The following is a 25,869-nucleotide window of genomic DNA, read 5'->3' on the forward strand; positions in this document are numbered from 1 at the left end:
TTGTGCAGGTGTATGATCTTGTCCCTGACATCCTTAGACAGCTCCTTGCTCTTGGCCATTTTGTAGAGGTTAGAGTCTGACTGATTCACTGAGTCTGTGGACAGGTGTCTTTCATACAGGTGACCATTGCCGACAGCTGTCTGTCATGCAGGTAACGAGTTGATTTGGAGCATCTACCTGGTCTGTAGGGGCCAGATCTCTTACTGGTTGGTGGGGGATCAAATACTTATTTCCCTCTGCAGAATGCAAATAAATTCATATACTTTCCACAATGTGATTTTCCGGATTTAATTTGTGATGTGCTATCTCTCACTGTTACCAATAACCTACCCTTCAATTATGGGCTGCTCATGTCTTTGTCAGTGGGCAAACTTACAAAATCAGCAAGGGATCAAATACTTATTTCCCCCACTGTACCTGTGCGCCTTGCCCAAGCACAAATCCACATCAAACTATGTGCCATCAAATCATTTTCCATTATTTCTTATTCCTTGCATATGTAAATATCACCATTTACATGCTTTCTTGCTGCTCACAACTAGGTGGCTCCTTATAGAATTATCCCCTTTATATGGCCCAGATCCCAGCTACCAGCTATAAATAAGAAAACCACTCACCCAATTAGTTCCTGAGAACTGGGTCTGGGTTGGCAAACCACATGAGTTTAAAATTTCACATTGCGTTGTATTCTGCAAAGAAAAATGACCATTTACAGCTGTGGTCCATATAACATCGATCAGATGTGGCTGCTCTGTGATTTCCGTCGCATATCCAAGAACAGGACAGGCCCAACCATTAGGCAGGAGTAGGCCGCCGCCTAGGGCACCAGTTTTTGAGGGTAGTCAAAGCAAATCAATAGAGCCTGACACCTGCACAAACTCAAAGAAACAGGAGGTTCTTCTACCAGCACAGAGAGTGGGCGGATTTCAAACAGCCCGTTTACCCAGGTTTTTCTGGGAAGTGCAGTGTTGGGGGTGATCATGATTATTGGGTGGGGGGGAGAAGGGGCCTAAAAGTTAACTGGGAGGGAGGTGCAAAGCTGAAGGTTTGCCTAGGGTGCCTAGTACTCTTGTACTGGGCCCTGTCTATGAATATCACCTTGGCACTTACTCCCGTCACATGAACTCATCAACCAATCTGCTGATGTCTCCCTGATGATGTCATAAAAGATGGGGGGGGGGGGTTCTCTGCATTAACATATTAAATTAAGCAGCATCAAAGATTTAAAAAAAAAAAAAAAGGGATTTAGGGCCATTTTTACTTCCTGCTTACTGGTTCAAGTCCAGTCCAGGTATATGGGTATACTAATGATAATATTATATTTCCCATGGTGTCCACATGGTCAGAAAGTTACGATTACATGAGTGCACTCTTTGAATGTATACAATGCTGTTTGCAACAAGTGGCTTGAAAATTAATCCAGAAAAGATTAAGATCTTGTGGGTGGGAGAACCAGTGCTATTTTTGTGCCGGTACACGCCGGTACAGCGTACCGGCACCTTTTTCCTGAGTTCCGGCTCATCTGCCTGCTCCCGTCCGTTCGTGCTCCCATGCTCTGTTGAAATCTTTTGATTACCCGAAGTCATGATTCTCCTCTCTCCCCTGCCCTCCCCTCCATGTCCAGCAATTCTCTCTCCCCTCCCCTGCCCTCCATGTCCAGCATGTCGCCGCTTTCCCCTGCCCTCCCCTCTCCAAGTCGCAGTGAACTGGAAGTGAAGGCAGCAGTGCTCACTGAGGCAGGCACGCAGGCAGGTTCGTCTCCTCTTGCATCGCTTCCCTCTCAGCGTGTCCCGCCTTTGAGGGCAGGACGCGCTGAGAGGGAAGCAACACGAGAGGAGACGAACCTGCCTGCGTGCCTGCCTGCCTGCCTCAGTGAGCACTGCTGCCTTCACTACCGGTTCACCGCGACTTGGATGAGAGACGAGGGCAGGGGAGGGAGGCAACATGCTGGACATGGAGGGCAGGGGATGGCAAAGGAGGGAAGAGAGAATTGCTGGACATGAAGGGGAGGGCAGGGCAGAGAGGAGAATTGCTGGACATGGAGGGGAGGGCAAAGGGAAAGGAGACATGCTGGACATGGACAGGGGAGGTCATGGGAGAGAGGAGACATGCTGGACATGGAGGGGGGAGGGCAGGGAAGAGAGAATTGTTGGACATGGAGGGGAGGGCAGGGGGGAGAGGAGACATGCTGGACATGGAGGGAAGGGGAGAGGAGAGCAGGGAAGAGAGAATTGCTGGGCATGGGCAGGGGAGGGCAGGGGAGAGAGGAGACATGCTGGACATGGAAGGGAGAGGAGGGCAGGGAAGAGAGAATTGCTGGACATGGGCAGGGGAGAGAGGAGAATCGCTGGGCATGGATGAGAGGGGAGGGCAGGGAAGAGAGGAGACATGCTGGATATGGAAGGGAGAGGAGGGCAGGGAAGAGAGAATTGCTGGACATGGGCAGGGGAGAGAGGAGAATCGCTGGGCATGGATGAGAGGGGAGGGCAGGGAAGAGAGGAGACATGCTGGACATGGAGGGGAGGGGAGAGAGAATTGCTGGATGGATGAGAGGGGAGGGCAGGGGGCAGAGGAAACATACTGGACTTGGAGGGGAGGGGAGGTCAGTGAAGAGTAATTCACTGGACATGGAGGGCAGGGGAGAGAGGAGAATCATTGGACATGGATGAGAGGGGAGAGAGGAGACATGCTGGAAATGGATGGAGAGGAGAGCAGGAGATAGAGAATTGCTGGACATGGCTAGATGGATGGAGGGGTTGGAGGGGAGAAAGGAGAAATGCTGGACTTGGATGGAAGAGAGGGGAGAAAGAATTATTGCTTTATATGGATACAGAGGAGGGAAGAGAGAGGAGAAATGATGGACATGGATGGAGGGAAGCAGAAGTGCTGAACATGGATGGAGGGGAGGAAAGAAAAAAGAAGAAGATGCACATGGATGGAGATGAGGGAAAGGGAAGAGAGGAGAAAAACTATACATGGATGGAGAAAACAGGCAAAAGCTGGATCCACAATATACCTCCTCCAGTCAATTCTACAGAGGAGGACTCAGCTTTTACTTATGGATATAGGGAAGAAATGAAGAAGAAAGGAGGAAAGTAAAGAAATAAATGGAAAGGAAGCCCTGGAAACAGTGTTAAGAGAACAGATAGAGAGCAGTAGAATCAGAGACTGGGACCAATATGGATAGAAAAACAAAGTCACCAGACAACAAAGGTAGAAAATCATTTTATTTTCATTTTAGTGTTTGGAATATGTCCAATTTGAGAATTTACATCTGCTGTCTTATTTTGCACTGGGTATACTGGAGCTATAACAGCTTACAGAAATTATTTATAATGAAAAAAAATCACGTTATTTTTTTTCTCCTGTACTAGTATAATATTTTCAATGATGTCTGTTTATATGCGCCATGGCTGGTATAAGGGGTGTGGTTAATATGGGTGTAGCTACCACAGGGGTGGAGCCATATGTGGTGACCCCACCCATAATGAGTACCAGAACCTTTTTTTCTACAAAAAAAGCACTGGGGAGAACAAAATGCGGAACTATCTCTAACGAGGCCCATTCTAGCAGGTATTAGCATTCCCCTTTGTTGTAAGTCAAAAATATTTAGCATTGTATGGTTTCCAGCCTCACTATGGAATATCAGCTAACTGTTCTGGTGAGGACGTCCCAGGATGCACCTTGATGGTTGTGCAATCTGTCATCCTGGCCCATTTGTGCTATTGGTGGAGGAGTAGCCTAGTGGTTAGTGCAGCAGACTGATCCTGGGAAACTGCGTTCAATTCCCACTGCAGCTCCTTGTGACTCAGGGCAAGTCACTTAACCCTCCATTGCCCCAGGTACAAATAAGTATCTATATATACTATATAAACCACTTTGAGTGTAGTTGCAAAAACCACAGGTGGTATATCAAGTCCCATTACCTTTACCCTTTAATATAACCTTGCTGTAATACAACCAAGCTACACAAGTTACAGATACTACAAAATGTGGGATGGGGGAGGGATTCAAGTATGAAAGGGCAACACCCAATTTGATCAAACTGCACAAACTGCACTAACTTTCTCCCTCCACTAGTCCGTTCCCCTCTCTCTCCTTCCCCTCATTCCCTTTCCTCCTTTCCTGAAGTTACTATTGAGGAAACTACACTTCTCCTTTCTTCTTCAAAATGTACCACCTGTTCCTCTGATCCCATTCCCACCCACCTTCTTAATGCCATCTCTCCTACTCTCATTCCTTTTATCTGTCACATTCTCAACCTCTCACTTTCCACTGCGACTGTCCCTGCTGCCTTTAAACATGCTGTGGTCACACCTCTCCTTAAGAAGCCTTCACTTGACCCTACTTGTCCCTCTAATTACCGACCCATCTCCCTCCTTCCTTTTCTCTCCAAATTACTTGAGCGTGCTGTTCACCGCCGCTGCCTTGATTTTCTCTCCTCACATGCTATTCTTGACCCATTACAATCTGGTTTTCGCCCTCTCCACTCAACCGAAACTGCGCTTACTAAAGTCTCCAATGACCTATTACTGGCTAAATCCAGAGGTCAATATTCCATCCTCATTCTTCTTGATCTTTCCGCTGCTTTTGACACTGTCGATCACAGCATACTTCTCGATACCCTGTCCTCACTTGGATTCCAGGGCTCTGTCCTTTCCTGGTTCTCTTCCTACCTCTCCCTCCGCACCTTTAGTGTTCACTCTGGTGGATCCTCTTCTACTTCTATCCCTCTGCCTGTCGGCGTACCTCAGGGTTCTGTTCTTGGTCCCCTCCTCTTTTCTATCTACACTTCTTCCCTTGGTTCATTAATCTCATCCCATGGCTTTTCCTACCACCTCTATGCTGATGACTCCCAAATCTACCTTTCTACCCCTGATATCTCACCTTGCATCCAAACCAAAGTTTCAGTGTGCTTGTCTGACATTGCTGCCTGGATGTCTCAACGCCACCTGAAATTAAATATGACCAAAACCGAGCTTCTCATTTTCCCCCCCAAACCCACCTCCCCGCTCCCCCCGTTTTCTATTTCTGTTGATGGCTCTCTCATTCTCCCTGTCTCCTCAGCTCGAAACCTTGGGGTCATCTTTGACTCTTCTCTCTCCTTCTCTGCTCATATCCAGCAGACCGCCAAGACCTGTCGTTTCTTTCTTTACAACATCCGTAAAATCCGCCCCTTTCTTTCCGAGCACTCTACCAAAACCCTCATCCACACCCTTGTCACCTCTCGTTTAGACTACTGCAATCTGCTTCTTGCTGGCCTCCCACTTAGTCACCTCTCCCCTCTCCAGTCAGTTCAAAACTCTGCTGCCCGTCTCATCTTCCGCCAGGGTCGCTTTACTCATACTACCCCTCTCCTCAAGACCCTTCACTGGCTCCCTATCCGTTTTCGCATCCTGTTCAAACTTCTTCTACTAACCTATAAATGTACTCACTCTGCTGCTCCCCAGTATCTCTCCACACTCGTCCTTCCCTACACCCCTTCCCGTGCACTCCGCTCCATGGATAAATCCTTCTTATCTGTTCCCTTCTCCACTACTGCCAACTCCAGACTTCGCGCCTTCTGTCTCGCTGCACCCTACGCCTGGAATAAACTTCCTGAGCCCCTACGTCTTGCCCCATCCTTGGCCACCTTTAAATCTAGACTGAAAACCCACCTCTTTAACATTGCTTTTGACTCGTAACCACTTGTAACCACTCGCCTCCACCTACCCTCCTCTCTTCCTTCCCGTTCACATTAATTGATTTGATTTGCTTACTTTATTTATTTTTTGTCTATTAGATTGTAAGCTCTTTGAGCAGGGACTGTCTTTCTTCTATGTTTGTACAGCGCTGCGTATGCCTTGTAGCGCTATAGAAATGCTAAATAGTAGTAGTAGTAGTAGATTCTGTTTAAGCTTTTGCTGTCTGTGTTTAAGATATTGCATGGCCTGGCACCAGATTATTTGAATTCCACATCATCAGTTGCATTGAGCAGGGAATGTCAGATTAGTCCTGCTGTATGCAAGAAATCCCGGAACAAATCTTCCAGGAAGAGGTCCCGAATTGTGGCAGTCCTTTCTCAAAGCATTGCATATGGACAATTTTGGTGTGCCCTTAAAACTTGATTATTCTATACTTATTTGCATATTTTAGCTATGTTATTTCTGTCTACTTATTTGTCTATTTTACTTCCTTGAATTCTGGTGTATTTTATTATTGCAAAAGGATGTCTTGTACTCTTGTTATACACTTGTGATGTATTTGTTTGGTATAAGGTTAACTCAGACAAGCACAGAATCAGCTCCGTTGGAGAGGCTGGTGCTGGTGCAAACATTGAGGCAGCTCCTGATAAAGTGTCCAGTGAAACGGCAGCTCGGTTGAGCAGATGAGTACAGCTTCGAAGATAAGTGTTGAGAAATATTTGCACTATATTTATTATTGCATTGAAAACCTCTTGGAATGAATAATATGTATTTTTGTGGACATTGTATCTGAATTGAATCATTGAGCTCTATAATATTGGGAGTGTAAGGAACAAAAAGAAAAAAAAAGAAAGTTTCACCTTTAAGTTAAATGAGGAGAGGTTTTTTTTTTAGACTAAAGATGTGTCAGTTGTGAGGCAATTTGACAATTATTATCATAAGCCGATTCAGTCACTGAAGTCTTTTTCCTCCTCCTATGTAGTAAGTCAATGTGAGTGGATAAGAGTGTATTTGAACTAAAATTTCACAGAAGAAGATTGGCTTTTATGCATGGGGGTGAAATTCACAAGCCTTTTCTGAGTATAAGGATGTACTACATTCATACTATGCACTTTTGGAATCCACCTTGAACATCACAGTAAAGCAAAATATAAATTTTTGTATTCAAAAATTAAGTTAAAGTAATACATGAGGGTAGCTCAGTGGTTTGTCTGAAAAAAAGTGGTTTCCAATGAAAGGGAAGAGCAATGTCCTAATTAAGAGGGTCTTTTACTAAGGTGCGCTGGTGTTTTTAGCACGCACTAAAAATAGGCACACGCTAAACACTATAGACGCCAATGCATTCCTATGGGCGTCTTTAGCATTTAGTGTGTGTCTATTTTTAGCGAGCCCTAAAAACACCAGCACGCCTTAGAAAAAGACCCTCTGTAGTTATTAGTTGTGAGAATCAGACCACAAGCTAAACACGCAAAGGGAGGCCAGAGTGACCCCACATCTCAATCCTAAGCTCTGACATTCTAGTTGGGGCACAGCAGTGACCATGAGGACAAATTAAGCATCACCTGGGTCTTGTGGAACTCCTTCACTGACATTATTTTGTGACCTTTTTTTTCAGTTGGAATCAGAACTTTTAATATTACTGGGACTCCATAAGGATTTTCTCCATTGATCTGAAAAGAAAGATACACACATCAGAACTGGTGGCAGAGCCGAGCATCACTGAAGAATTTGTCATTTTTGGATACCTACATTAAACCTGAAGTCAATGTTCTTTCTCTCGTTGGATCCTTGGCTGATGTTCACATATGTGTCAGGAGTTTGCCTGAAGTTGTAAAAAAAAAGAAGGCACTTTCAAAGGGCTGAAATCTTTTCCCCAGGGCAGCTCTGCAAAGTTTTGTCAGACCTTAATCATTGCTCTTCAGGCACACAACCTCTAATAGTTACACAGTGACTCCAAGCATGAACACCATGGCATGGCATGATGCCTATAATGAATACCCAGTACCGTCTACTGAGTAGGGCTTCTAACTTCCCCATAGACCAGTACTATACTGATTTCAGCTCCCATAGCAATGGACTGAAACCTATGGACTTAAGCACCATGTTCATGCTTAAGAAATATAGTGAAAGTCTGTAAAATAAATAAATAGTTCCTACTTTTCAAGGCATTATCCATAAAAAGGGGCAGTGAGAACATTTTTTGTGTGTGTGGGGGGGGGGGGGGGAGAAATTCAGGAGTGGATGGGAGCCACACATTTCCTCTCAGTTCTTCCTCCAGCCAGCACTGCATCATACCTTTGCTGGTGGGGATGGCCAAGCCCCATCAGTGAAAGAGATTGTATTTATTTATTTTTATTACATTTGTACCCTGCGCTTTCCCACTCATGGCAGGCTCAATGCGGCAGGCAATGGAGGGTTAAGTGACTTGCCCAGAGTCACAAGGAGCTGCCTGTGCTGGGAATCAAACTCAGTTCCACAGCTCCCCAGGACCAAAGTCCACCACCCTAACCACTAGGCCACTCCTCCAACTTTCCAAACTTTCTATACCGCTTTAACTGTCAGGCAGGGCAAAGCGGTTTACATACTAATTCAAATAAAGTAGAAAAGGAAGTAGAACAAAGGATAGGAAAGAACACACACTAAAGAATTAAGCAAAATTTCTAGATTGTGCTTCATAGGCATTGTTGCCAGATCTATCATGCAGGATAGGCCTGCTCAAAAAGCTGGGCCTTTAATAATGATTTGGATATCTTTAATGAGAGTTCACTTCTTAAATAAAGGGGCAGAGAGTTCAAAATAAAATGGAGCCAAAAAATAAAATGCACTATAGCAAGTGCTCTCCAATTGACCTATACAGGCACCCAAGAATCATATGATGGTCATTTAAAGGCCTCAACATTCTTACTGAAGAATATAGAATCTTTAATATATAAATAAGATGGTGTACCTTGATGAAAGACCCAAAAAGCAAGCAAAAGAACCTTGAACTTGACATGTAACTCAACTGGAACCCCCTACCCATGCTGTTTCTTTGGCTCTGTCCACGGGAGTTAAGCTGCTGCCCCTCATCACATTAGTATGTGTGGCAGCCCTCCATCAGCATTTTTGTGTGTATAGGTATCTCCTGTACAGCTGCCAGGCAAGAGAAGAGCTAGAAAAGCAGGACAGAATGAGAATAAGAAAAAAACCAAAAGAGAGGGAATGAGAAAGACAAAAGGAGATACAGAGGAAAGTAAGAAGGGAACAATAAAGGAAACCAACCCAAACCATCTCATGCTAATTTTTTTCCTCTTCCAGAATCCTATAGGCTCCTCATCACAGAACCTCATGTGGTATTTTTGCCAGTCTATCATGGCTATTTATATATAACACTTACTTGGTAAGAACTGCATTGAAGAAGTGCTTGACAGGAATGTTCTTATGTTCCACGATGGGCTCAGCACCTTCATTTGCACTGAGAATGAATAAGAATTACAGACATGAAGCAGGGAGTTAACTAATGTTGCTCTACAGTGTCGCATGGGAGATCTGGGTTTTATTCCTAGCACTGGCTTCTGTAGCTGGGGAAGACGTTAGCAGATAAGAACGGCAAAGGAAACATACCAGAGGGGTACCAGACAGCAGATTCAAAATGCAGTGTGTACGTGTGATCCCTCCAACAAAAATACATAATCCAGAAACTGAAAAATAGTAATGGAGAAGGATGATGGCGGGAAGGTGGAGGGGTCCAATGTACAAAGAGGCAATGGAGACGCAAAGGTAAGGAGGGCACTGGGTGATGTTGAGGAGGACAGATGAAGGAGGACATATAAGGGAGGATAAAGTAACAGCTGAATACACTAGCTGCAATTGGCGCCATGGGATAAGATATCCTTGCTACTGCATCACAGTGACACCTACTGGCTAGTTAAAGGTAGACTCGTGCTGTGTTCTGGAGGGAGATGGTCGATGTATGCACAGAAGAACAAAAACCCTCACAGGCTTGCAATCACACAGGAAACAGCAAAGGTGACTCAAAAGGAGGACCGGACAATACTCTTGAGTACACAGTTTACTGAACAATCTACAGACTCGACATGGCCGTGTTTTGGCCAACGAGCCTGCCCCAGGAGTTTAGGTACAAGAAGCAATGAAAACAGTCACAAAATGGAAAATACGTCTGAATAATAAAAATATAAAAACTATTTAAAATTAAGCCAATGTAAGATCAAAGTGAAGGGACAGCAAACAGAACACTGGTAAAAATGCTTATGATTTCAAATTATTAATCTTATCCCTGTTTGTTTAAGCATTTTTACCAGTGTTCTGTTTGCTATCCCTTCTCTTTGATCTTACATTGGTTTAATTTTAAATAGTTTTTATTCTTTTATTATTCAGACACATTTTCCATTTTGTGACTGTTTTCATTTGCTTCTTGTACCTAGACTCCTGAGGCAGGCCTGTTTGCTGAAACACAGCCGTGTCGAGTCTGTAGATCGTTCAATAAACTCTGTACTCAAGAACATTGGCCGGTCCTCCTTTTGAGTCACCTTTGCTGTTTCCTGTATGTTCTGGAGGGAGCCACAGGCTGTACTTCTAAATTTGAAGACTGAGCTAAGGGAGGGGGTATTTCAAGTGGGAAAGATCCTTGGGTAACGGTAAAAAAATATTCCTATTACTATAATCCAGCTTAAGATCAGCTGTAATTGAACTTGAAGGGCAAAGTTGCAGGAGGAAATTAAACTGTGTCCACTCCCTATAATAGCTTTTGTTGAGCTGCAGGGGTATCACTAGGGCACTCAACAAGCCAGATGTTTCAGCGCTTGGATTTTCTTTTAAGTGAAAGGTGATACATTAAGTTCTATTAAATATATTAAATATAATGGGCCAGATCAGTAAAAGGCGCCCACAGTTAGGTGCTGTTATGATCTGCGCTAATATTCTGTAAATGGTACTTTCACACTTCCTTTGCCAAACTTTGGGCACAAGCACCTTTACCTGCCAAACGCTAGTGTAAATGCTCGCACGCAAATCCAAGTATTCTCTAACATCGTGCCTAATTTCTGGGAACAACCTGCCCCGCCCATACCTCTCCCATTGCCACATCCTCTTTTGAGTCGCACGCTATGACATTTAGGCGCACATGTTATAAAGTGTAGGGCAGATGTGCGTGTAACTCCAAGTTAGTGTCGATTAACTCCAATAATTGATTGTTAACGCCTAATTCGTTTTATGCACGCATCTGCGATCTGTGCCCATATTTAGGTGAGCTATACAGAATCTGGTGGAAATACCCACAGAAAATTTAAGAAAACTGTTTGACAAGAGCAGATCCACAGACAGCTCTGTCATCCTTTACTGACTCAACAGGAAACGCAGGGCTGAAGGAAAGATGTGCCACATAAAGAGGGTGTTAGTATTCATACAAGCCCATACACTACTTTGTTTACCGGCCTCTCTGCATAATTCCAGGAAGTGAGGACATTAGTTCATGATCACCTGGGCTATACAAATAATGATTCACATTCTTTTTTGTTTTGGTTTGGTTCTGGGAGTTTCCTCCTGCTCCTTTGTACTTATGGTTCATTCAGAACCAGGGCTGGGATCTGGCACCTTGAGCCATCATTCGCAACTACCCAGGAATTTTCCACCATTTTATACTGCCTCCCAACCTTCTTTAGTTCAGTCAGTGCAGCAACAGCCAGGGGCCACATACCAGATTCCTTCCATAACCCTGTACCCAAGGGTGTTTAATCTAGCCACTAAGGGGTAATTCTATAAGGAGGGGACCAACATTTAGGCACCAAGAACGTGTGCAAAGGATCAAAATACTGGCGTATACACATGTATATGTGTACATATATGCATAAAATACCAATTATTTTATAAAATGGTATCTAAATGCGATGGCGCATAGTTTGAAAATGGGCATACACATGGGCAAAGTCTGGCTGAAACATGAGCACAGCACATAATTACACATGTACATTTTAGAATATTATCATTTTGTGTGTCTTTGTAGTAATTCATGTATGAGCATTTACACCAGCTATATGGCTGGGGTAAGTGGTCATTTCTAAATTACATGCGTCTAATTGTGCTTATTTTCCTTTACAGAATAGGATCCAATTAGGCACTTTCTTGGCACCTAAAAATAGCCCCCACCCCTTTTTATGGGATTACTTTCCAGATGTCATCATTGCATGATGACTACAACTCCTCTCATCAAGGACTATGAATGCTCTCTATTGTATTCCCAGCCCCAACCCAGAAAGTTGGCGAAACAAAAAGCATAAAAATCACAAAGGAATGTCCAGAGTAAGTTTAATCGAACAACAAGGCCCGAACAGGCCGTGTTTCACCCACTCATGGGCTGCGTCAGGGGCAAAAAGTATTGAAAACTGGACACTTCTCAACGCATATATCAAAAAAGTATAACCACAAACATACAACATATAAACTTGAAAACAGAATGCTTCAAATGGCCGCAATCATGTCATAAAGAGAACCGCATGATGGCACCGCTAGTCTGTCAAGCTGAAACGCTCCAACCATACCACCAGCCCTGCCAACGCTTAGCACTCTGCCACGGACTCACCTGGTAATATTTATACTTATTGTTGCCGGTAATCCTGGATCTGGAAACACGGCTTCATCTAATTGCCAAATCACAGAAAAATGTGCCTGTTCATGAAGAAAAGATGTGAATTAGTCATTTCTAGCCTAATGTTCTATTAGAAAATATAAAACCTCATTACTTTGTAAATCCCAAAATTCTCCTTCTCGTCAGATCTGGAGAGTGTAGCTGACAGAAACAATGAAATAAGTGGACCCACAAGGCCACATACAAGGAGATGTGAAATGACAGAAGGATGCAATTTTTATAATGACTTCAGTTTGCTGAAACAGACATTACACTTGCTGTATGGTCCATTGGACAGTGGCATAGACACAGATGGGCCAGGGCCCCATTCACTTTGGGCTCAGGCCTGCCCAAAATCAATACTCCATCAGAATGGCTGGCTTGGAGATCTGTAAGCCCTGCCAGCTGAAGATCTTCTCCCAGCAAAAAGAACACTTACATCCTGTGCAGCTGGTGGCGGTATCCCCGAACCGCTGCCACCCCACCCCTCGTGCATGCTCAGTTTGTGCTCATACACAGAGGCTGGCTGTGTCAGTGACTCTGGGACCCTTTCATCAGCTGTACAGGATGTAAGCATTCTTTCTGCCAGGAGGAGGTCTTCAGCTGGTGGGGCTTGCGGATCCCCGCTAGCGCAGATGTTTCTTTTGGTTTGAGGAGGAGAGCACTGGAGGAGGGATGAGGAAGGTGGTCAAGAGATAAAGTTTCGGGCCCACCCTCTTTGGGGTCAGGCCCACCCTCCATCTGTCTGGCTGTGCCGCTGCCATGGAACAAAACAGTTGGTGAGGTGAAAAAGAAACCCCTGGACTCCGCTGAAGCTGATGAAATAGCAGACCACTCCAAAAATAAATAATTTTAACAGAAAATAAAATTACATCAGACATTCAGAGAGAAACACAGCATAGCATATGTGGAACTTCCAGACTGAAAAGCCATCTGAAAGGAGAAACCTGCAAAGGCACGACCAAGTAAATGGGAACAGCCTATGGGTCAAAAAATCATGGTGAAAAGGTAAAGTAGGGGAGAGAAAACAGACTTACAACTGATTTCTTGAAGATAGGATGACTGATCTTGCAGGTCATGGAGGAGTAGAAGGTAATAGATACAGGTTTGGTGCATTCAATGCTGAGAGAGAGAAGCTAGAACACATTGAAAATCCAATCAGTACATAGTAAGACAGTTATAACAAGAAGACACTTTGGGGGCTGACCCAATGCTTCAATTGTAGTATTGTACACTGACATGCAGAGATGTGGCTTCGATTCCTGGCTCAGGCCTTCCATTCCACTGGTAAGCTAGAGCTAGAGAAAATGAGGAGCTCATAGCCCTTGGGAGAGGGTGTCTCAATCCTCATGTAACAGTGACATCAAATGGCTGGATTTAGAGAATGCATGGTCCTCACCCCTTTCACCTTTCTTCTTCCCTACCTGAAGGCTGAGAACTGTCACTTCAATGACTAGGTTAAGTCAATCGGGGGGGGGGGGGGGGAGAGGGGAAATCCCAGGATAGATATGACTTAAGGCTCACGGCACTGGATCTAATTGAGTATGAATCTCAGAGGAGCAGGATAAAACCACTAGGTAAAAAAAAAATCACAGACATTTGTGATAAAGGATTCTGGAACGAGGACAAGTAAACATCTTGGGCCTGATATTCAACATGAATTATATGTTTTTGTTTACGTGTATTTTCAGCTTTCTATGGATAGAATAGGGTCATTTAACTCACTAAATAGGAAAATGTTATCCAAATAAGGGGCCAGCATTAGGGAGAAGAAATGTAAAGCACCTCTTATACATATTGGGTCAGATTCCATAAACTTGCACACTAGCATGCAAATTTGGGCATTCAAGTTACAGAATAGTGCCAGTTGTGCACTTTACTTAATTGTTAAATTAGGTGTCAATTGGCCTTAAGAACCCTTAGTTAAAGTCCCTCCAATAGCCTGGACCACTTCAAGAGCACTGGTCCCATCAGGAGAGGCGGAAACCATACTGGAGAGTATAAAAGACAGGGCCAGGCTGAGGTTAAGGAGGCCCAGAAAAGGAAGAACAGAAGCCCCAGTCTATGCCCTGACTAAATACATCTAGCTGCTGTGACCTGGCTGAAGTAAGCCAACATTGTGCTTTTGTTAAGACTCACAAGCTTTGCTGAGATCTGACTGGAGCCAGACCTGGACCTCTGAGGGAAAACAAGAACTATAGGCTGTGACTGGGGAGTGGCAACCCCGGCTGTCACAACTTGTGTTAGGTCTGCCGCTAGAGGCCTGCTTAATAACTATGTTTCCTAAACCGCAGAGTTTTACCCACACTATGTCTGGGCCCCTATGAAGGAACAGGCCTGAGGCGATGAAAATGATAAAAGGGATGAGACGACTTCCCCATGAGGAAAAGCTAAAGTGGCTAGGACTCTTCAGCTTAGAGAAAAGACAGCTGAGGGGAGATATAGAAGTCTATAAAATAATGAGTGGAGAGGAACGGGTATGTGAATTGCTTCTTTACTGTTTCCAAAAATATTAGGAGGTACGCATTGAAGCTACAAAGTAGTAAATTTAAAACAAATCAGAGAACATATTTCTTCACTCAATGTGTAATTAAACTCTGGAATTCTTTGCCAGATGATGTAGTAAAATCTTAGCGAGGTTTTAAAAAAGTTTGGATAGCTTCCTATAAGAAAAGTCCATAAGCCATTATTAAAATGGACTTGAGGAAAATTTACTGCTTATTTCTAGGATAGATAAGTGGGTGTCACATAGTACAATACAACATGAGTTTTTAGGGGTGTCTCATAGATAATGATTTGGCTGTATGTTATGACAAAATACTTTTGTCTGTCAGCCGTAATAGTCTTTAATCATTGACTACCCCCTCCATCCAAATTTAAATGAAAATAGATATTCATGTGAAAAAGTACTTAGGGCACACACCTATAATGGTAGGAAGAAAACTATTTGAACTACCACTAATCAATTATCAGCATAAGATATACCAGGAAGCTGGAACCGATTATCCCTTGACAAAGCAATCTGGCGAAACAGGTCCTGTCGGGATAACGAAGGTTCCTGGATGCTCCTCATTATATTCACAAGATATACGTATAAGATAAGTTATTCTGATAATTGATTAGTGGTAGTTCAAATAGTTTTCTTCCTACCATTATAGGTGTGTGCCCTAAGTACTTTTTCACATGAATATCTATTTTCATTTAAATTTGGATGGAGGGGGTAGTCAATGATTAAAGACTATTACGGCTGACAGACAAAAGTATTTTGTCATAACATACAGCCAAATCATTATCTATGAGACACCCCTAAAAACTCATGTTGTATTGTACTATGTGACACCCACTTATCTATTCTTCTACTTTGTGTATTTGTTTGCTGAGTTTTGACAACTTAACAAGTAGAACGCCTAATTCTTTTTACAGTATTTCTAGGATAAGCAGCATAAAATGTATTGTACTGTTTTGGGATCTTGCCAGGTACTTGTAACCTGGATTGGCCACTGTTGGAAACAGGATGCTGGGCTTGATGCAGGATGCTGCAGTCAGTCCCAGTATGGCAATACTTATGTTGTTAAGTTTTGTGTTCATCCCTTTTGGATGGCTGCGTTCTTTCTCCGGTCTACTCACAACCCTCGCTCGGGGTCTCACATAGCCCTTAAATGGCCTTAATTGGTGCTAACTGGCACTAATTTGTAGTTACACGTGTAACTGTACTTACGCACTATTCTATAATGTTATAAATGCTATAGTGCGCAACTAGAAAGGGGGCGTGCACATGGGCGCATCAGGGGCGTGTCTTGCGCTTTTACACATAAGTTATAGAATCCTATCACTTACATGTGCAACTGAGAAATTGTCCCCTTAGAGGCAATATTCAGCTACTAAAAGGATACAGCAGCCCTAACTTTAACTGGATAGTTGCCAGTGCAGTTGCTGGTCAAACTAGTTAAATGGATAGTACTGCTGAACATACAATTACAGTAAAGTACCTGTACTACAGCTTAACTTTATACACTGATCAGCCCAGAGGAATATCAGACCCCTTATATCCAGTATAACTTTTCCAATAATTTTTATCTAGTATAACTTTTCCCTTCCCTGTCCTCTCTCCGCCCTCCCCTTCTTCTCCAGGCATTCAACTCACTAAACAGTCTGGTATTATTTATATTTAAAAAAGGAGGGGAGCTGGGTTAGTGTTAGAAACTATCTGTTTAGAGGGGCCAACACTTAACTTTGAATGAAGGGCACCCCGGCTAAATATTAAGCCCAATGTTTCCAGCCATGGTGTGTCCTAGAAAAGAAGGGGAAGTCATGTGGATCAGACTGGCAGACACAGGAGACAGCTGCTCCTTTTCCTGGTGCTAACACTGCAGTCTGCTGGTGAAGAATGCACAGAGAGCACCCTGGCAAAAGACCTGGTCTTCCCACTATTGTCTTTAACCAAACCCAAATGCTGCCTTCAGCATCTCTAGGCTTCTCTCTCACCTCCACAATTTTTCTGAACTGCAGATTCTTAGGATATGTCATAACCAGGGTCGTCAGGTAAGAATCATCTCCATCGTTGGCTAGAGACACATTCATAGTCACGTCCTTGGTTTCCCCCACCACCAACTCCTCCCTGTAAGCCAATATGAAGAATGTTAATAGTTAGTCATCGCCAGGGTGCAGAAAGATCTTCCTCTGCTCCACTCTTGCACTGGTAGCAATGTGCAAGGAAATAGTGGCCCACCTGCTGCCAGAAAAGTCCAGTCAAACAGACCCACACTCAGAGCACAGACAGTTGGCCTTGGACAAGCATGGACAGGAAATTCCTTGAAGAAACAGCACAGGTTACTGGGAGCTGAAAGGAGCATGTGTAAACTAATAGGGCTTCTTTGTAGGGACCCATTATGGTTCCAATCCCTAATAAGGATCAAATGATCTTAAGATTTTCAGATCTCATAATCCACCAAGCATTTGCAGGGGAACTTTAGAAAAAAAAAGTGGCACCAATTGCCAATACCTTACTTTTTAATTGAAGAAAAGTTTTACTGCACATTTGAGTGGATTTTGAGACATCAGGAAACAACATCACAGGTTGACCACAAAAAGGTAAATAATGGTTTAACATCAGTTCTGTTATTACGTTTATTTATTTATTAGGATTTATTTACCACCTTTATGAAGGAATTCACTCAAGACGGTGTACAGTAAGAATAAATTAAACATGAGCAATAGACAATTACAGCAGCAAAAATATTCAAACAACAACACAAAGTATGGCTTAGTATACTACTTACAATGTCAACACAATATGTAATAGAACATTTTAACTGACAGTGTAGTGTATACTACTACTACTACTTAACATTTCTAGAGCGCTACTAGGGTTACGCAGCGCTGTACACAGGGGCGTAGCTACGGGTGGGCCTGGGTGGGCCCAGGCCCACTCAATTTCAGTCCAGGCCCGCCCAGCGCCAGCGCCAGCTCCCATTGCCGGCCACTGCTGCTTTTCCTGATGAGCAGCAGTGGCCGGCGCTACAAAAAGAAGAAGCGCTCAGCTGACTGAGCTGAGCGCCAACGCGTTGCTAAGGACGAGAAAAAAATGTTTTTAAAAAAAATGCGGCACCGCAGGCAGCCTCAAATCATTGGCTGCTGGCTCTGCAGGCTCCTCCCATCTCTTACATCACTTCCCCTGTAGCGAAGCAGGGGCAGTGACGTAAGAGACGGAAGGAGCCTGCAGAGCCAGCAGCCAATGCTTCGAGGCTGCCTGCAGTGCCGCGTTTTTTTTTAAACATTTTTTCTCGTCGGGTTAGCGTTGGCGCTCAGCTCAGTCAGCTGAGCGCTTCTTCTTTTTGTAGCGCCGGCCCTGCTGCTCATCAGGAAAAGCAGCAGTGGCCGGCAATGGGAGCTGGGGCTGGTGGGCCTGAATGGGAGAGGGAAAATGGATGGCAGGATGGGGAGAAAGAGGGAAAATGGAAGGATGGGGAGAGAAAGAGGGAAAACAGATGGGAGGATGGCAGAGAAAGAGGGAAAACAGAAGGATGGGGAGAGAAAGAGGGAATACAGATGGGAGGATGGCAGAGAAAGAGGGAAAACAGAAGGATGGGGAGAGAAAGAGGGAATACAGATGGGAGGATGGCAGAGAAAGAGGGAAAATGGAAGGATGGGGAGAGAAAGAGGGAAAACAGATGGCAGGATGGGGAGAAAGAGGGAAAACGGAAGGATGGGGAGAGAAAGAGGGAAAACGGGAGGATGGCAGAGAAAGAGGGAAAACAGAAGGATGGGGAGAGAAAGAGGGAAAACAGATGGGAGGATGGCAGAGAAAGAGGGAAAACGGAAGGATGGGGAGAGAAAGAGGGAAAACAGATGGCAGGATGGGGGAGAAAGAGGGAAAATGGAAGGATGTGGAGAGAAAGAGGGAAAACAGATGGGAGGATGGCAGAGAAAGAGGGAAAATGGAAGGATGGGGAGAGAAAGAGGGAAGACGCTGGATGGAAGGGTAGGGAGAAAGAGGTGACACTGGATGGAAGGATGCAGAAAGAAAGAGGGGAGACTATTGGAAGGATGGGGAGAGAGAGGGGAGACACTGGAAGGATGGGGAGAGAAAGAGGAGAGGCTGCATGGAAAGGGGGAGTAGTGAAAGATTGGAGAATAAGAGGAAGGGGCATGGGGAGAACAAGGGTGAGAAAAAGATGAAAAGCCATAAGTAGATGAAGGAAATTAAAGAATGGATAGTAAGAATGAATTAAATCTGGACACAGAGAGAGGCAGAAAAATATTGAAGAAAGCAAAGGAAAAGGAGAGAAAAATGACAAATGGCCAGGAAACCCTGGCAGAAGAGTTAAGCGAAAACGAAGGAAAGCAGAATCTAGAGACTGGGAGCAATACAATGAGAAAAAGTAAATGGCCATACAACAAAGGTAAAGAAAATAATTTTATTTTTAATTTAGGATAAAGTAATATGGTGTTAATAAAGTTTCAGAGACCAATACTTCCTTCCTTAGGTCAGGAGAGGATACCGTAACAGCATTATACTGACCTGAGGCAGGAGGTTTTGGCCTCTGAAAGCTCACTGAAAAGGATTAGGCTATTAAATAAATTGTCTGAAATCTGATGCACTGAAAAGCAGCACTTTACCCTGTGTGACAAATGCATCTGAGTGTGACTACATTTTGCTGGGGGGGGGGGGGGGGTAGAGAGAAAATTTTGTGCCCACCCACTTTGGGTTCAGGCCCACCCAAAATTGGCAGTCTGGCTACGCCACTGGCTGTACAGTTTAACAAAGAAGGACAGTGTAGTGTATAAGCAAAGAAGGAACATGTAGATAGGTAAGAGAGTAAGAGGAGTTAGAAAATAAGATGACTAATTTAGCACCGAAACAGTTCTAGTTACCCTCATGTCAAAATTTAAACAAGTGATTGCAACCGGCAAAAACATTCTTCTTCTACAATTCGACATGTCCAGCGCCTTCGATATGGTTGATCATGGAATACTACTATATATCCTTGAATACTTCGGAATTGGAGGCAATGTTCTCAATTAGTTCAAAGGCTTCCTAACCACACGATCATACCAAGTGGTATCTAACTCGAATACCTCAGCCACATGGACACCGGAATGTGGAGTTCCCCAAGGATCTCCTCTCTCGCCAACCCTCTTCAACCTAATGATGACACCCTTGGCCAAACTACTATCCAACCAAAATCTCAACCTATATATATATGCAGATGATGTAATGATCTACATCCCGTTCAAAAATGATTTAAAGGAATTTACTAACGACATAAACCAAAGCTTCCATATCATGCATTCTTGGGCAGATACATTTCAGTTGAAACTCAATGCAGAAAAAACACAATGCCTTATAATCACCTCAAAACATAACACGAACAAATTCACCAATATAAACACACCAGACTTGTCCCTTCCCGTCTCGGACACACTGAAAATTCTTGGAGTCACCATTGACCGATATATTACACTTGAAAATCATGCAAAAAATACAACCAAGAAGATGTTCCATTCAATGTGGAAACTAAAAAGAATAAGACCTTTCTTCCCAAGGACCATCTTTCGCAACCTGGTACAGTCACTAGTGCTTAGTCACCTAGACTACTGCAATGCACTATACGTCGGATGTAAAGAACAAATCATAAAGAAAGTCCAAACCGCCCAGAACACCGCAGCCAGACTCATATTCGGTAAAACAAAATATGAAAGTGCTACACCCTTAAGGGAAAAACTACATTGGCTTCCACTCAAAGAACGTATCGCGTTCAAAGTATGCTCTCTAACTCATAAAATCATTCATGGAGAGGCCCCAGCCTACATGTCAGACCTGAAACGCTACCCAGAAACGCTAAAAGATCTTCCCGAACATTCCTTAACCTCCACTTCCTGATCTGTGATGGTGTACTGTTCTCAATGCCTTAAACCTTGGGTGGCTTGAGTGGTATCACTGAGATCTTTTTTCTCCACTTTTTTGGGTGTGTTGGTCAAGTGTTTTCCCGCTACAGAGATAACCCACTTGTCTGCTATATAGCTTTTCTGATATAGATTTTCTTGTTTAAAGTTTTTCTAGCTTGTGTGAATTTGAGTCATTGTTAACATATAAATAGGTAAGAGAGTAAGAGGAGTTAGAAAGTAAGGTGACTAATCTAAAGAAAGGTGCACATGAGGTCAGAGAGATGATTAACATATAGATAGGCAAATCTATATCAGAAAAGCTATATGACCAAAACACCTATGGCAGTCAGGTCACCTTCGAATCCGAAGGAGAACAGGCAAGACAGGAGCTTACCACAGCAGGAAGCTTGGAGACAAGGCAGGAGCTGGCAAAGCAGGAACTCGGAGATAAGGCTGAAGCTTGGCAGAGCAGGAACCAGGAGACAAGGCTGAAGCTTGGCAGAGCAGGAAACTGGAGGGCATTCCAGGTATCAACTACCCTCTCCATGAAAAAGAATTTCCTGACATAGAGATAGTGTGGAATGGAGTGGTCAGGTAGAGATAGGAGGGTCAGTTGCGTTGGCTATATTTGAGTTGAAAAAAGTATCTTGTGAGGACTGATATCTTAACTTATTTTTTTGAAACTGGAAAAACAGCTTTCAGGTCAGGATTCAACAGGGAGGGCATTCCATAGCTGCGGGCCAAGGTAAGAGAAGGTGGTAGGTATCTCAACAGATGTCAAGATGGAGATGTGAAAGGGGGTAAGGACAGCAGGCAGTCATCCCTCAAAACATTTTGCCACTTGTTACTTGAATAGAGGGTTGCAACTGCTAATGTTAAGCTTTGGAATCCAGCATTTTAAATGCAGGCCACACAGAGTTCTCAATTAGGCAGCCATCCTGGAAGTGACCGTCCCTTCCTCCCAGGCCATATATTTTAAACTTGACAAATTTTCTTAATGAGTTTTGAGTTTCTGTTGATAAACTAATATCCCTCAGTAAGGCAGAGATTCCACGTAGGGATTCTGGAAGGGGATGCCTTCTGGAGGTCTGTAAAGTTTTACACTGGTTGATAAGACTTCACCATGGGATAGTGGCAGCACACTTTAACCCTTTAGTGCATAGACTCAGATAAAATACATAAAGACTATGGGAAAATGCCAGAACCTCTCAGAGGTGAAAAGCTGAATGGGTACAGGGAAAACTCATTGAGTGCTGCATCTAAATTAATCCAGGGCAGAAGAGAGCAAATGACGTAGGATTCAGACCAATGCCAGAGCCAGGAAAAGAACATGCAGAGCAAAGGGTCAGAAACTTACCCTGATAAGTTTGTGGTCAGATTCAAGGCAGCAACACATTTTGGTTTGTTGTTACAATCTCTCTCATAGGGCAGCTGAAAGGATAAGAAATAAAAAGCTAGTCAGATTTAATAACATGCATTTGTTTTCTCCTCTGAGACAGTGTGAGCAAAACTCTATGCAGGTTTAAACCACTACTTCCAAATCACAAAGTAAATAAGCCAAAATCATTGTGGCTGCCACTGTTCCTGGAAACGCCATAAGGTAAGAGCTGGGCCATGCTATGATGGTCAGTTAGGGGCTCTGTTCACTGATGCTTAGCTATACTAAAGGATGAGCCCCACCAATCTGAATACCAAGCTCTCTGGGACACAGCCATGCCACAGGAGACTTGCTGTTCTGGTCAAATATGGGAACTGAAAGGCAGAAGAAAGAAAGCGAGCTGAACAATGATTTACAGATAAGTACATAAGTAATGCCACACTGGGAAAAGACCAAGGGTCCATCGAGCCCAGCATCCCGTCCACGACAGCGGCCAATCCAGGCCAAGGGCACCTGGCAAGCTTCCCAAACATACAAACATATACATGTTATTCCCGGAATTGTGGATTTTTCCCAAGTCCATTTAGTAGCGGACTTAGACTGTGGAGCCACCCAGCCACCCACATCCTTTTCCTACAGCACAGAAACCTATAGAGCACTGCTTCCTCAGTCAGGCCCACTTGAAGCATTGATCTAGTTCTGGCTTTGACCTACTGCATGCATGGATTTGTAGTTCTGAGTTTTGTTTTTTAAGGAAATAAGAGTTGCAGAAGTCTATTAATGTATTGTAAAGCATAATTAGATTGTGAGCCTCTCCAGGGACAGAGAAATACCCAGTGTACCTGAATGTAACTCAACTTGAGTTACTACTAAAAAAAAAAGATGTGAGCAAATAATAATAATTAAAAACAAGTGAGACACACCTACTTTCAATCACACTTTTATTGGACCAATAATAAAGCAGTGGTGGTGCTTACTTGTAACAGGTGTTCTCTGAGGATACATGGGCGATGTTATCCAACTGAGTTTAGGCCAGAAAATATTAACAAAGCTTTATGAGTTTTCTACAACTGTGCACCACACATGTGCGGGGCTACCTCAGTTCCATATAAAGCTATAATTTGGATAAGCCAACTGCTGGGAAGGTGGATAGGTTTTGTGAAGACTGATACCTTGTTGTCCTTGCAAAACTTATGTTGCAGGTAAGCAACTTTGCTTTCTCTGACTAGTGGAGTGGAAGAGTGGCCTAGTGGTTAGGGTGGTGGACTTTGGTCCTGGGGAACTGAGGAACTGAGTTTGATTCCCACTTCAGGCACAGGCTGCTCCTTGTGACTCTGGGCAAGTCACTTAACCCTCCAATGCCCCATGTAAGCCGCATTGAGCCTGCCATGAGTGGGAAAGCGCGGGGTATAAATGTAACAAAAATAAAATAGATACCATTGGAGATTCTACATGGAATGTTGCTATTCCACTAGCAACATTCCATGTAGAAGGCTGTGCAGGCTTCTGTTTCTGTTTGATTCCCACTTCAGGCACAGGCAGCTCCTTGTGACTCTGGGCAAGTCACTTAACCCTCCAATGCCCCATGTAAGCCGCATTGAGCCTGCCATGAGTGGGAAAGCGCGGGGTACAAATGTAAAAATAAAAAAATAACACATAGGATATGCAGTCCTCACACATCCTTAGCTACATGCAGCTTTAGACAATAAAAAGGGAAAACAGATGAATAATGTCAAAGAGCAACAAACAACTATTTTTTTTGTTGTTGGTAGTGGGCCTTTTTATGTACTTTTCATATTGATATAAGCAAAAGCAACCTGAAAATAATTAAACCCGGTCCTAGGGGGCATGGAGTTGGATTCTAAACTTCAGAACAATTCTGAAGGACAGACTGCCCAAATCTACTATTACACAGGGAAATCCTTCGCCAAACGGTAATGCAATGTGACTGTGTGGATAGAAGTTCACATCACAGTCTTGAAAGTCTCTTCCGTGAAAGGTAAGCTCAGGTGAGCCATCAATATTGCTATATCTCTGGCTATGGCTCTGGAGTAGCCTAGTGGCTAGTGCAGTGGACTTTGATCCTGGGGAACTGAGCTCAATTCCCACTGCAGCTCCCTGTGACTCTGGGCAAGTCTGCTATCCAATAAAGACAGTATGCACTTGGCTACAGCAGTCCCAGTGTTACTGGGATCAAGAGAAACAAAGTTGTGTGGGCTTTCCTGTACACATTAATTGATTTGATTTGCTTACTTTATTTTTTGTCTATTAGATTGTAAGCTCTTTGAGCAGGGACTGTCTTCTATGTTTGTGCAGCGCTGTGTACGCCTTGTAGCGCTATAGAAATGCTAAATAGTAGTAGTAGTAGTACTTTCTGGATCTAATTTTAAAATAGGAGGTCTATGTTAGAATTCTGAAAAGGCATCTATTTTAAGACATAGATGTTTACGTACCTTTATAAAATAAGCAACCCTGGTAGTGTGCAAATGCCAACACATATATTTTCACCTCCTCTGAAGCTGATATATGTGCACACATCACAACTCCACCCCAGTCTTCCCAAACTACGTCTCCAGGAATGCTTAAATGCAGCACATGTATAATTATGTCATGCCATCTTGTCACTGCATGCATACCACTGTGTGGTTTTTATAAAATAATCCCTTCTTAGGGTTTCTAGTAGAAAAATAAGACTCTTTTACAATCCAAGTTTACCGTCATGGACATGTGACCTGAGGGAAAATGCAGGAAGTATAACTGAGAGGTTAAGGTGGAGGAGTGGCCTAGTGGTTAGAGTACTGGTCTTGTAATCCAGAGGTGGTCAGTTCAAATCCCACTGCTGCTCTGTATGATCTTGGGCAAGTCACTTAACCCTCTATTGCCTCAGGTACAAGCTTAGATTGTGAGCTCTCCTGGGACAGAGAAATATCCAGTGTACTTGAATGTAACTCACCTTGAGCTACTACTGAAAAAAGGTGTGAGCAAAATCTAAATAAATAAAGGTGGAAATCTGACACCATGTTTAACTGGAACTTAGGATAAACAGTCAGAACACTGGAGTTTACAGATTCTGTATATCAAAGTAACCAGCACTAAAATTAAGACCTTCCAAATTAGATGCTTTGGTGGTTATTTTTAACATACTATTCTTGTTTTTGACATCTAAAAACTGGCATTTAGACATTCATATTGCGTTGATGTTCAAATCCTGATTATATGAGGTCTGAACCCTGACAAAGCTCAAGTTTACTGCCTAGAGCAACATGGTCCATGTAGGCAGCAGATCTACATAAAAACAATAAGCTAAGCTGAAGTTCTTATATATATTTATCTTAAATGAAGACTTTAAGCAAGAAAATGTTGATTAAATAAAGTATTAGGGCCAATGAAGAGGCAGTTAAATCATGGGTAGTTTGCCCATATGAAACAAGTTGCTGCTGAGGTCCATGATTTTTTGTAACTGTAGAGTGTTGAGCATTGAAATTTATGTCAATATCCTTGCTCTTGGCATCATATACTGAAGAGGATCAATTTTGATGCTTTGCTCAGCATCAGGATCCCTCAAAAGTGATAGCAATGCAGCAGAATCCTCCACATGCATTAGGTGAGTCTTTGACAATGATCTGTCCCAATGGCCTTTGTCAATGATAGACCTTGAGGGGAAACTAATGTTTCTTTAATGTTGAGTCACCCCCAGTGTCCACTACTGCCTCACGGCCCTTGGGGTTGATGCCTTCCTCTTTCACTGGTAGCTTACAGAATACTGTAAGTTTTGCATATCCCTGGCTCTGTAGATG

The 25,869-nt window shown here is 43.4% G+C and overlaps 1 protein-coding gene across 2 annotated transcripts in view; it reads right to left on the reverse strand.

The window, feature by feature from the left end:
• Positions 1 to 25,869, reverse strand: part of ITGAE (integrin subunit alpha E) — a 137,773-nt gene that overhangs the window by 10,097 nt on the left and 101,807 nt on the right. For both annotated transcript variants that reach the window (XM_030222426.1, XM_030222424.1), the window contains exons 21-28: positions 22,052 to 22,125; positions 16,792 to 16,924; positions 13,344 to 13,442; positions 12,262 to 12,347; positions 9,061 to 9,138; positions 7,434 to 7,506; positions 7,247 to 7,354; positions 618 to 689 (exon numbers count right to left, since the gene is read on the reverse strand). In XM_030222426.1, the coding sequence (XP_030078286.1) occupies positions 618 to 689; positions 7,247 to 7,354; positions 7,434 to 7,506; positions 9,061 to 9,138; positions 12,262 to 12,347; positions 13,344 to 13,442; positions 16,792 to 16,924; positions 22,052 to 22,125 (723 nt within the window). The remainder of the gene's footprint in view (positions 1 to 617; positions 690 to 7,246; positions 7,355 to 7,433; positions 7,507 to 9,060; positions 9,139 to 12,261; positions 12,348 to 13,343; positions 13,443 to 16,791; positions 16,925 to 22,051; positions 22,126 to 25,869) is intronic.

The sequence above is a fragment of the Microcaecilia unicolor genome, chromosome 13, assembly GCF_901765095.1.
Source record: "Microcaecilia unicolor chromosome 13, aMicUni1.1, whole genome shotgun sequence".
NCBI classification, from domain to species: Eukaryota; Metazoa; Chordata; class Amphibia; order Gymnophiona; family Siphonopidae; genus Microcaecilia; species Microcaecilia unicolor.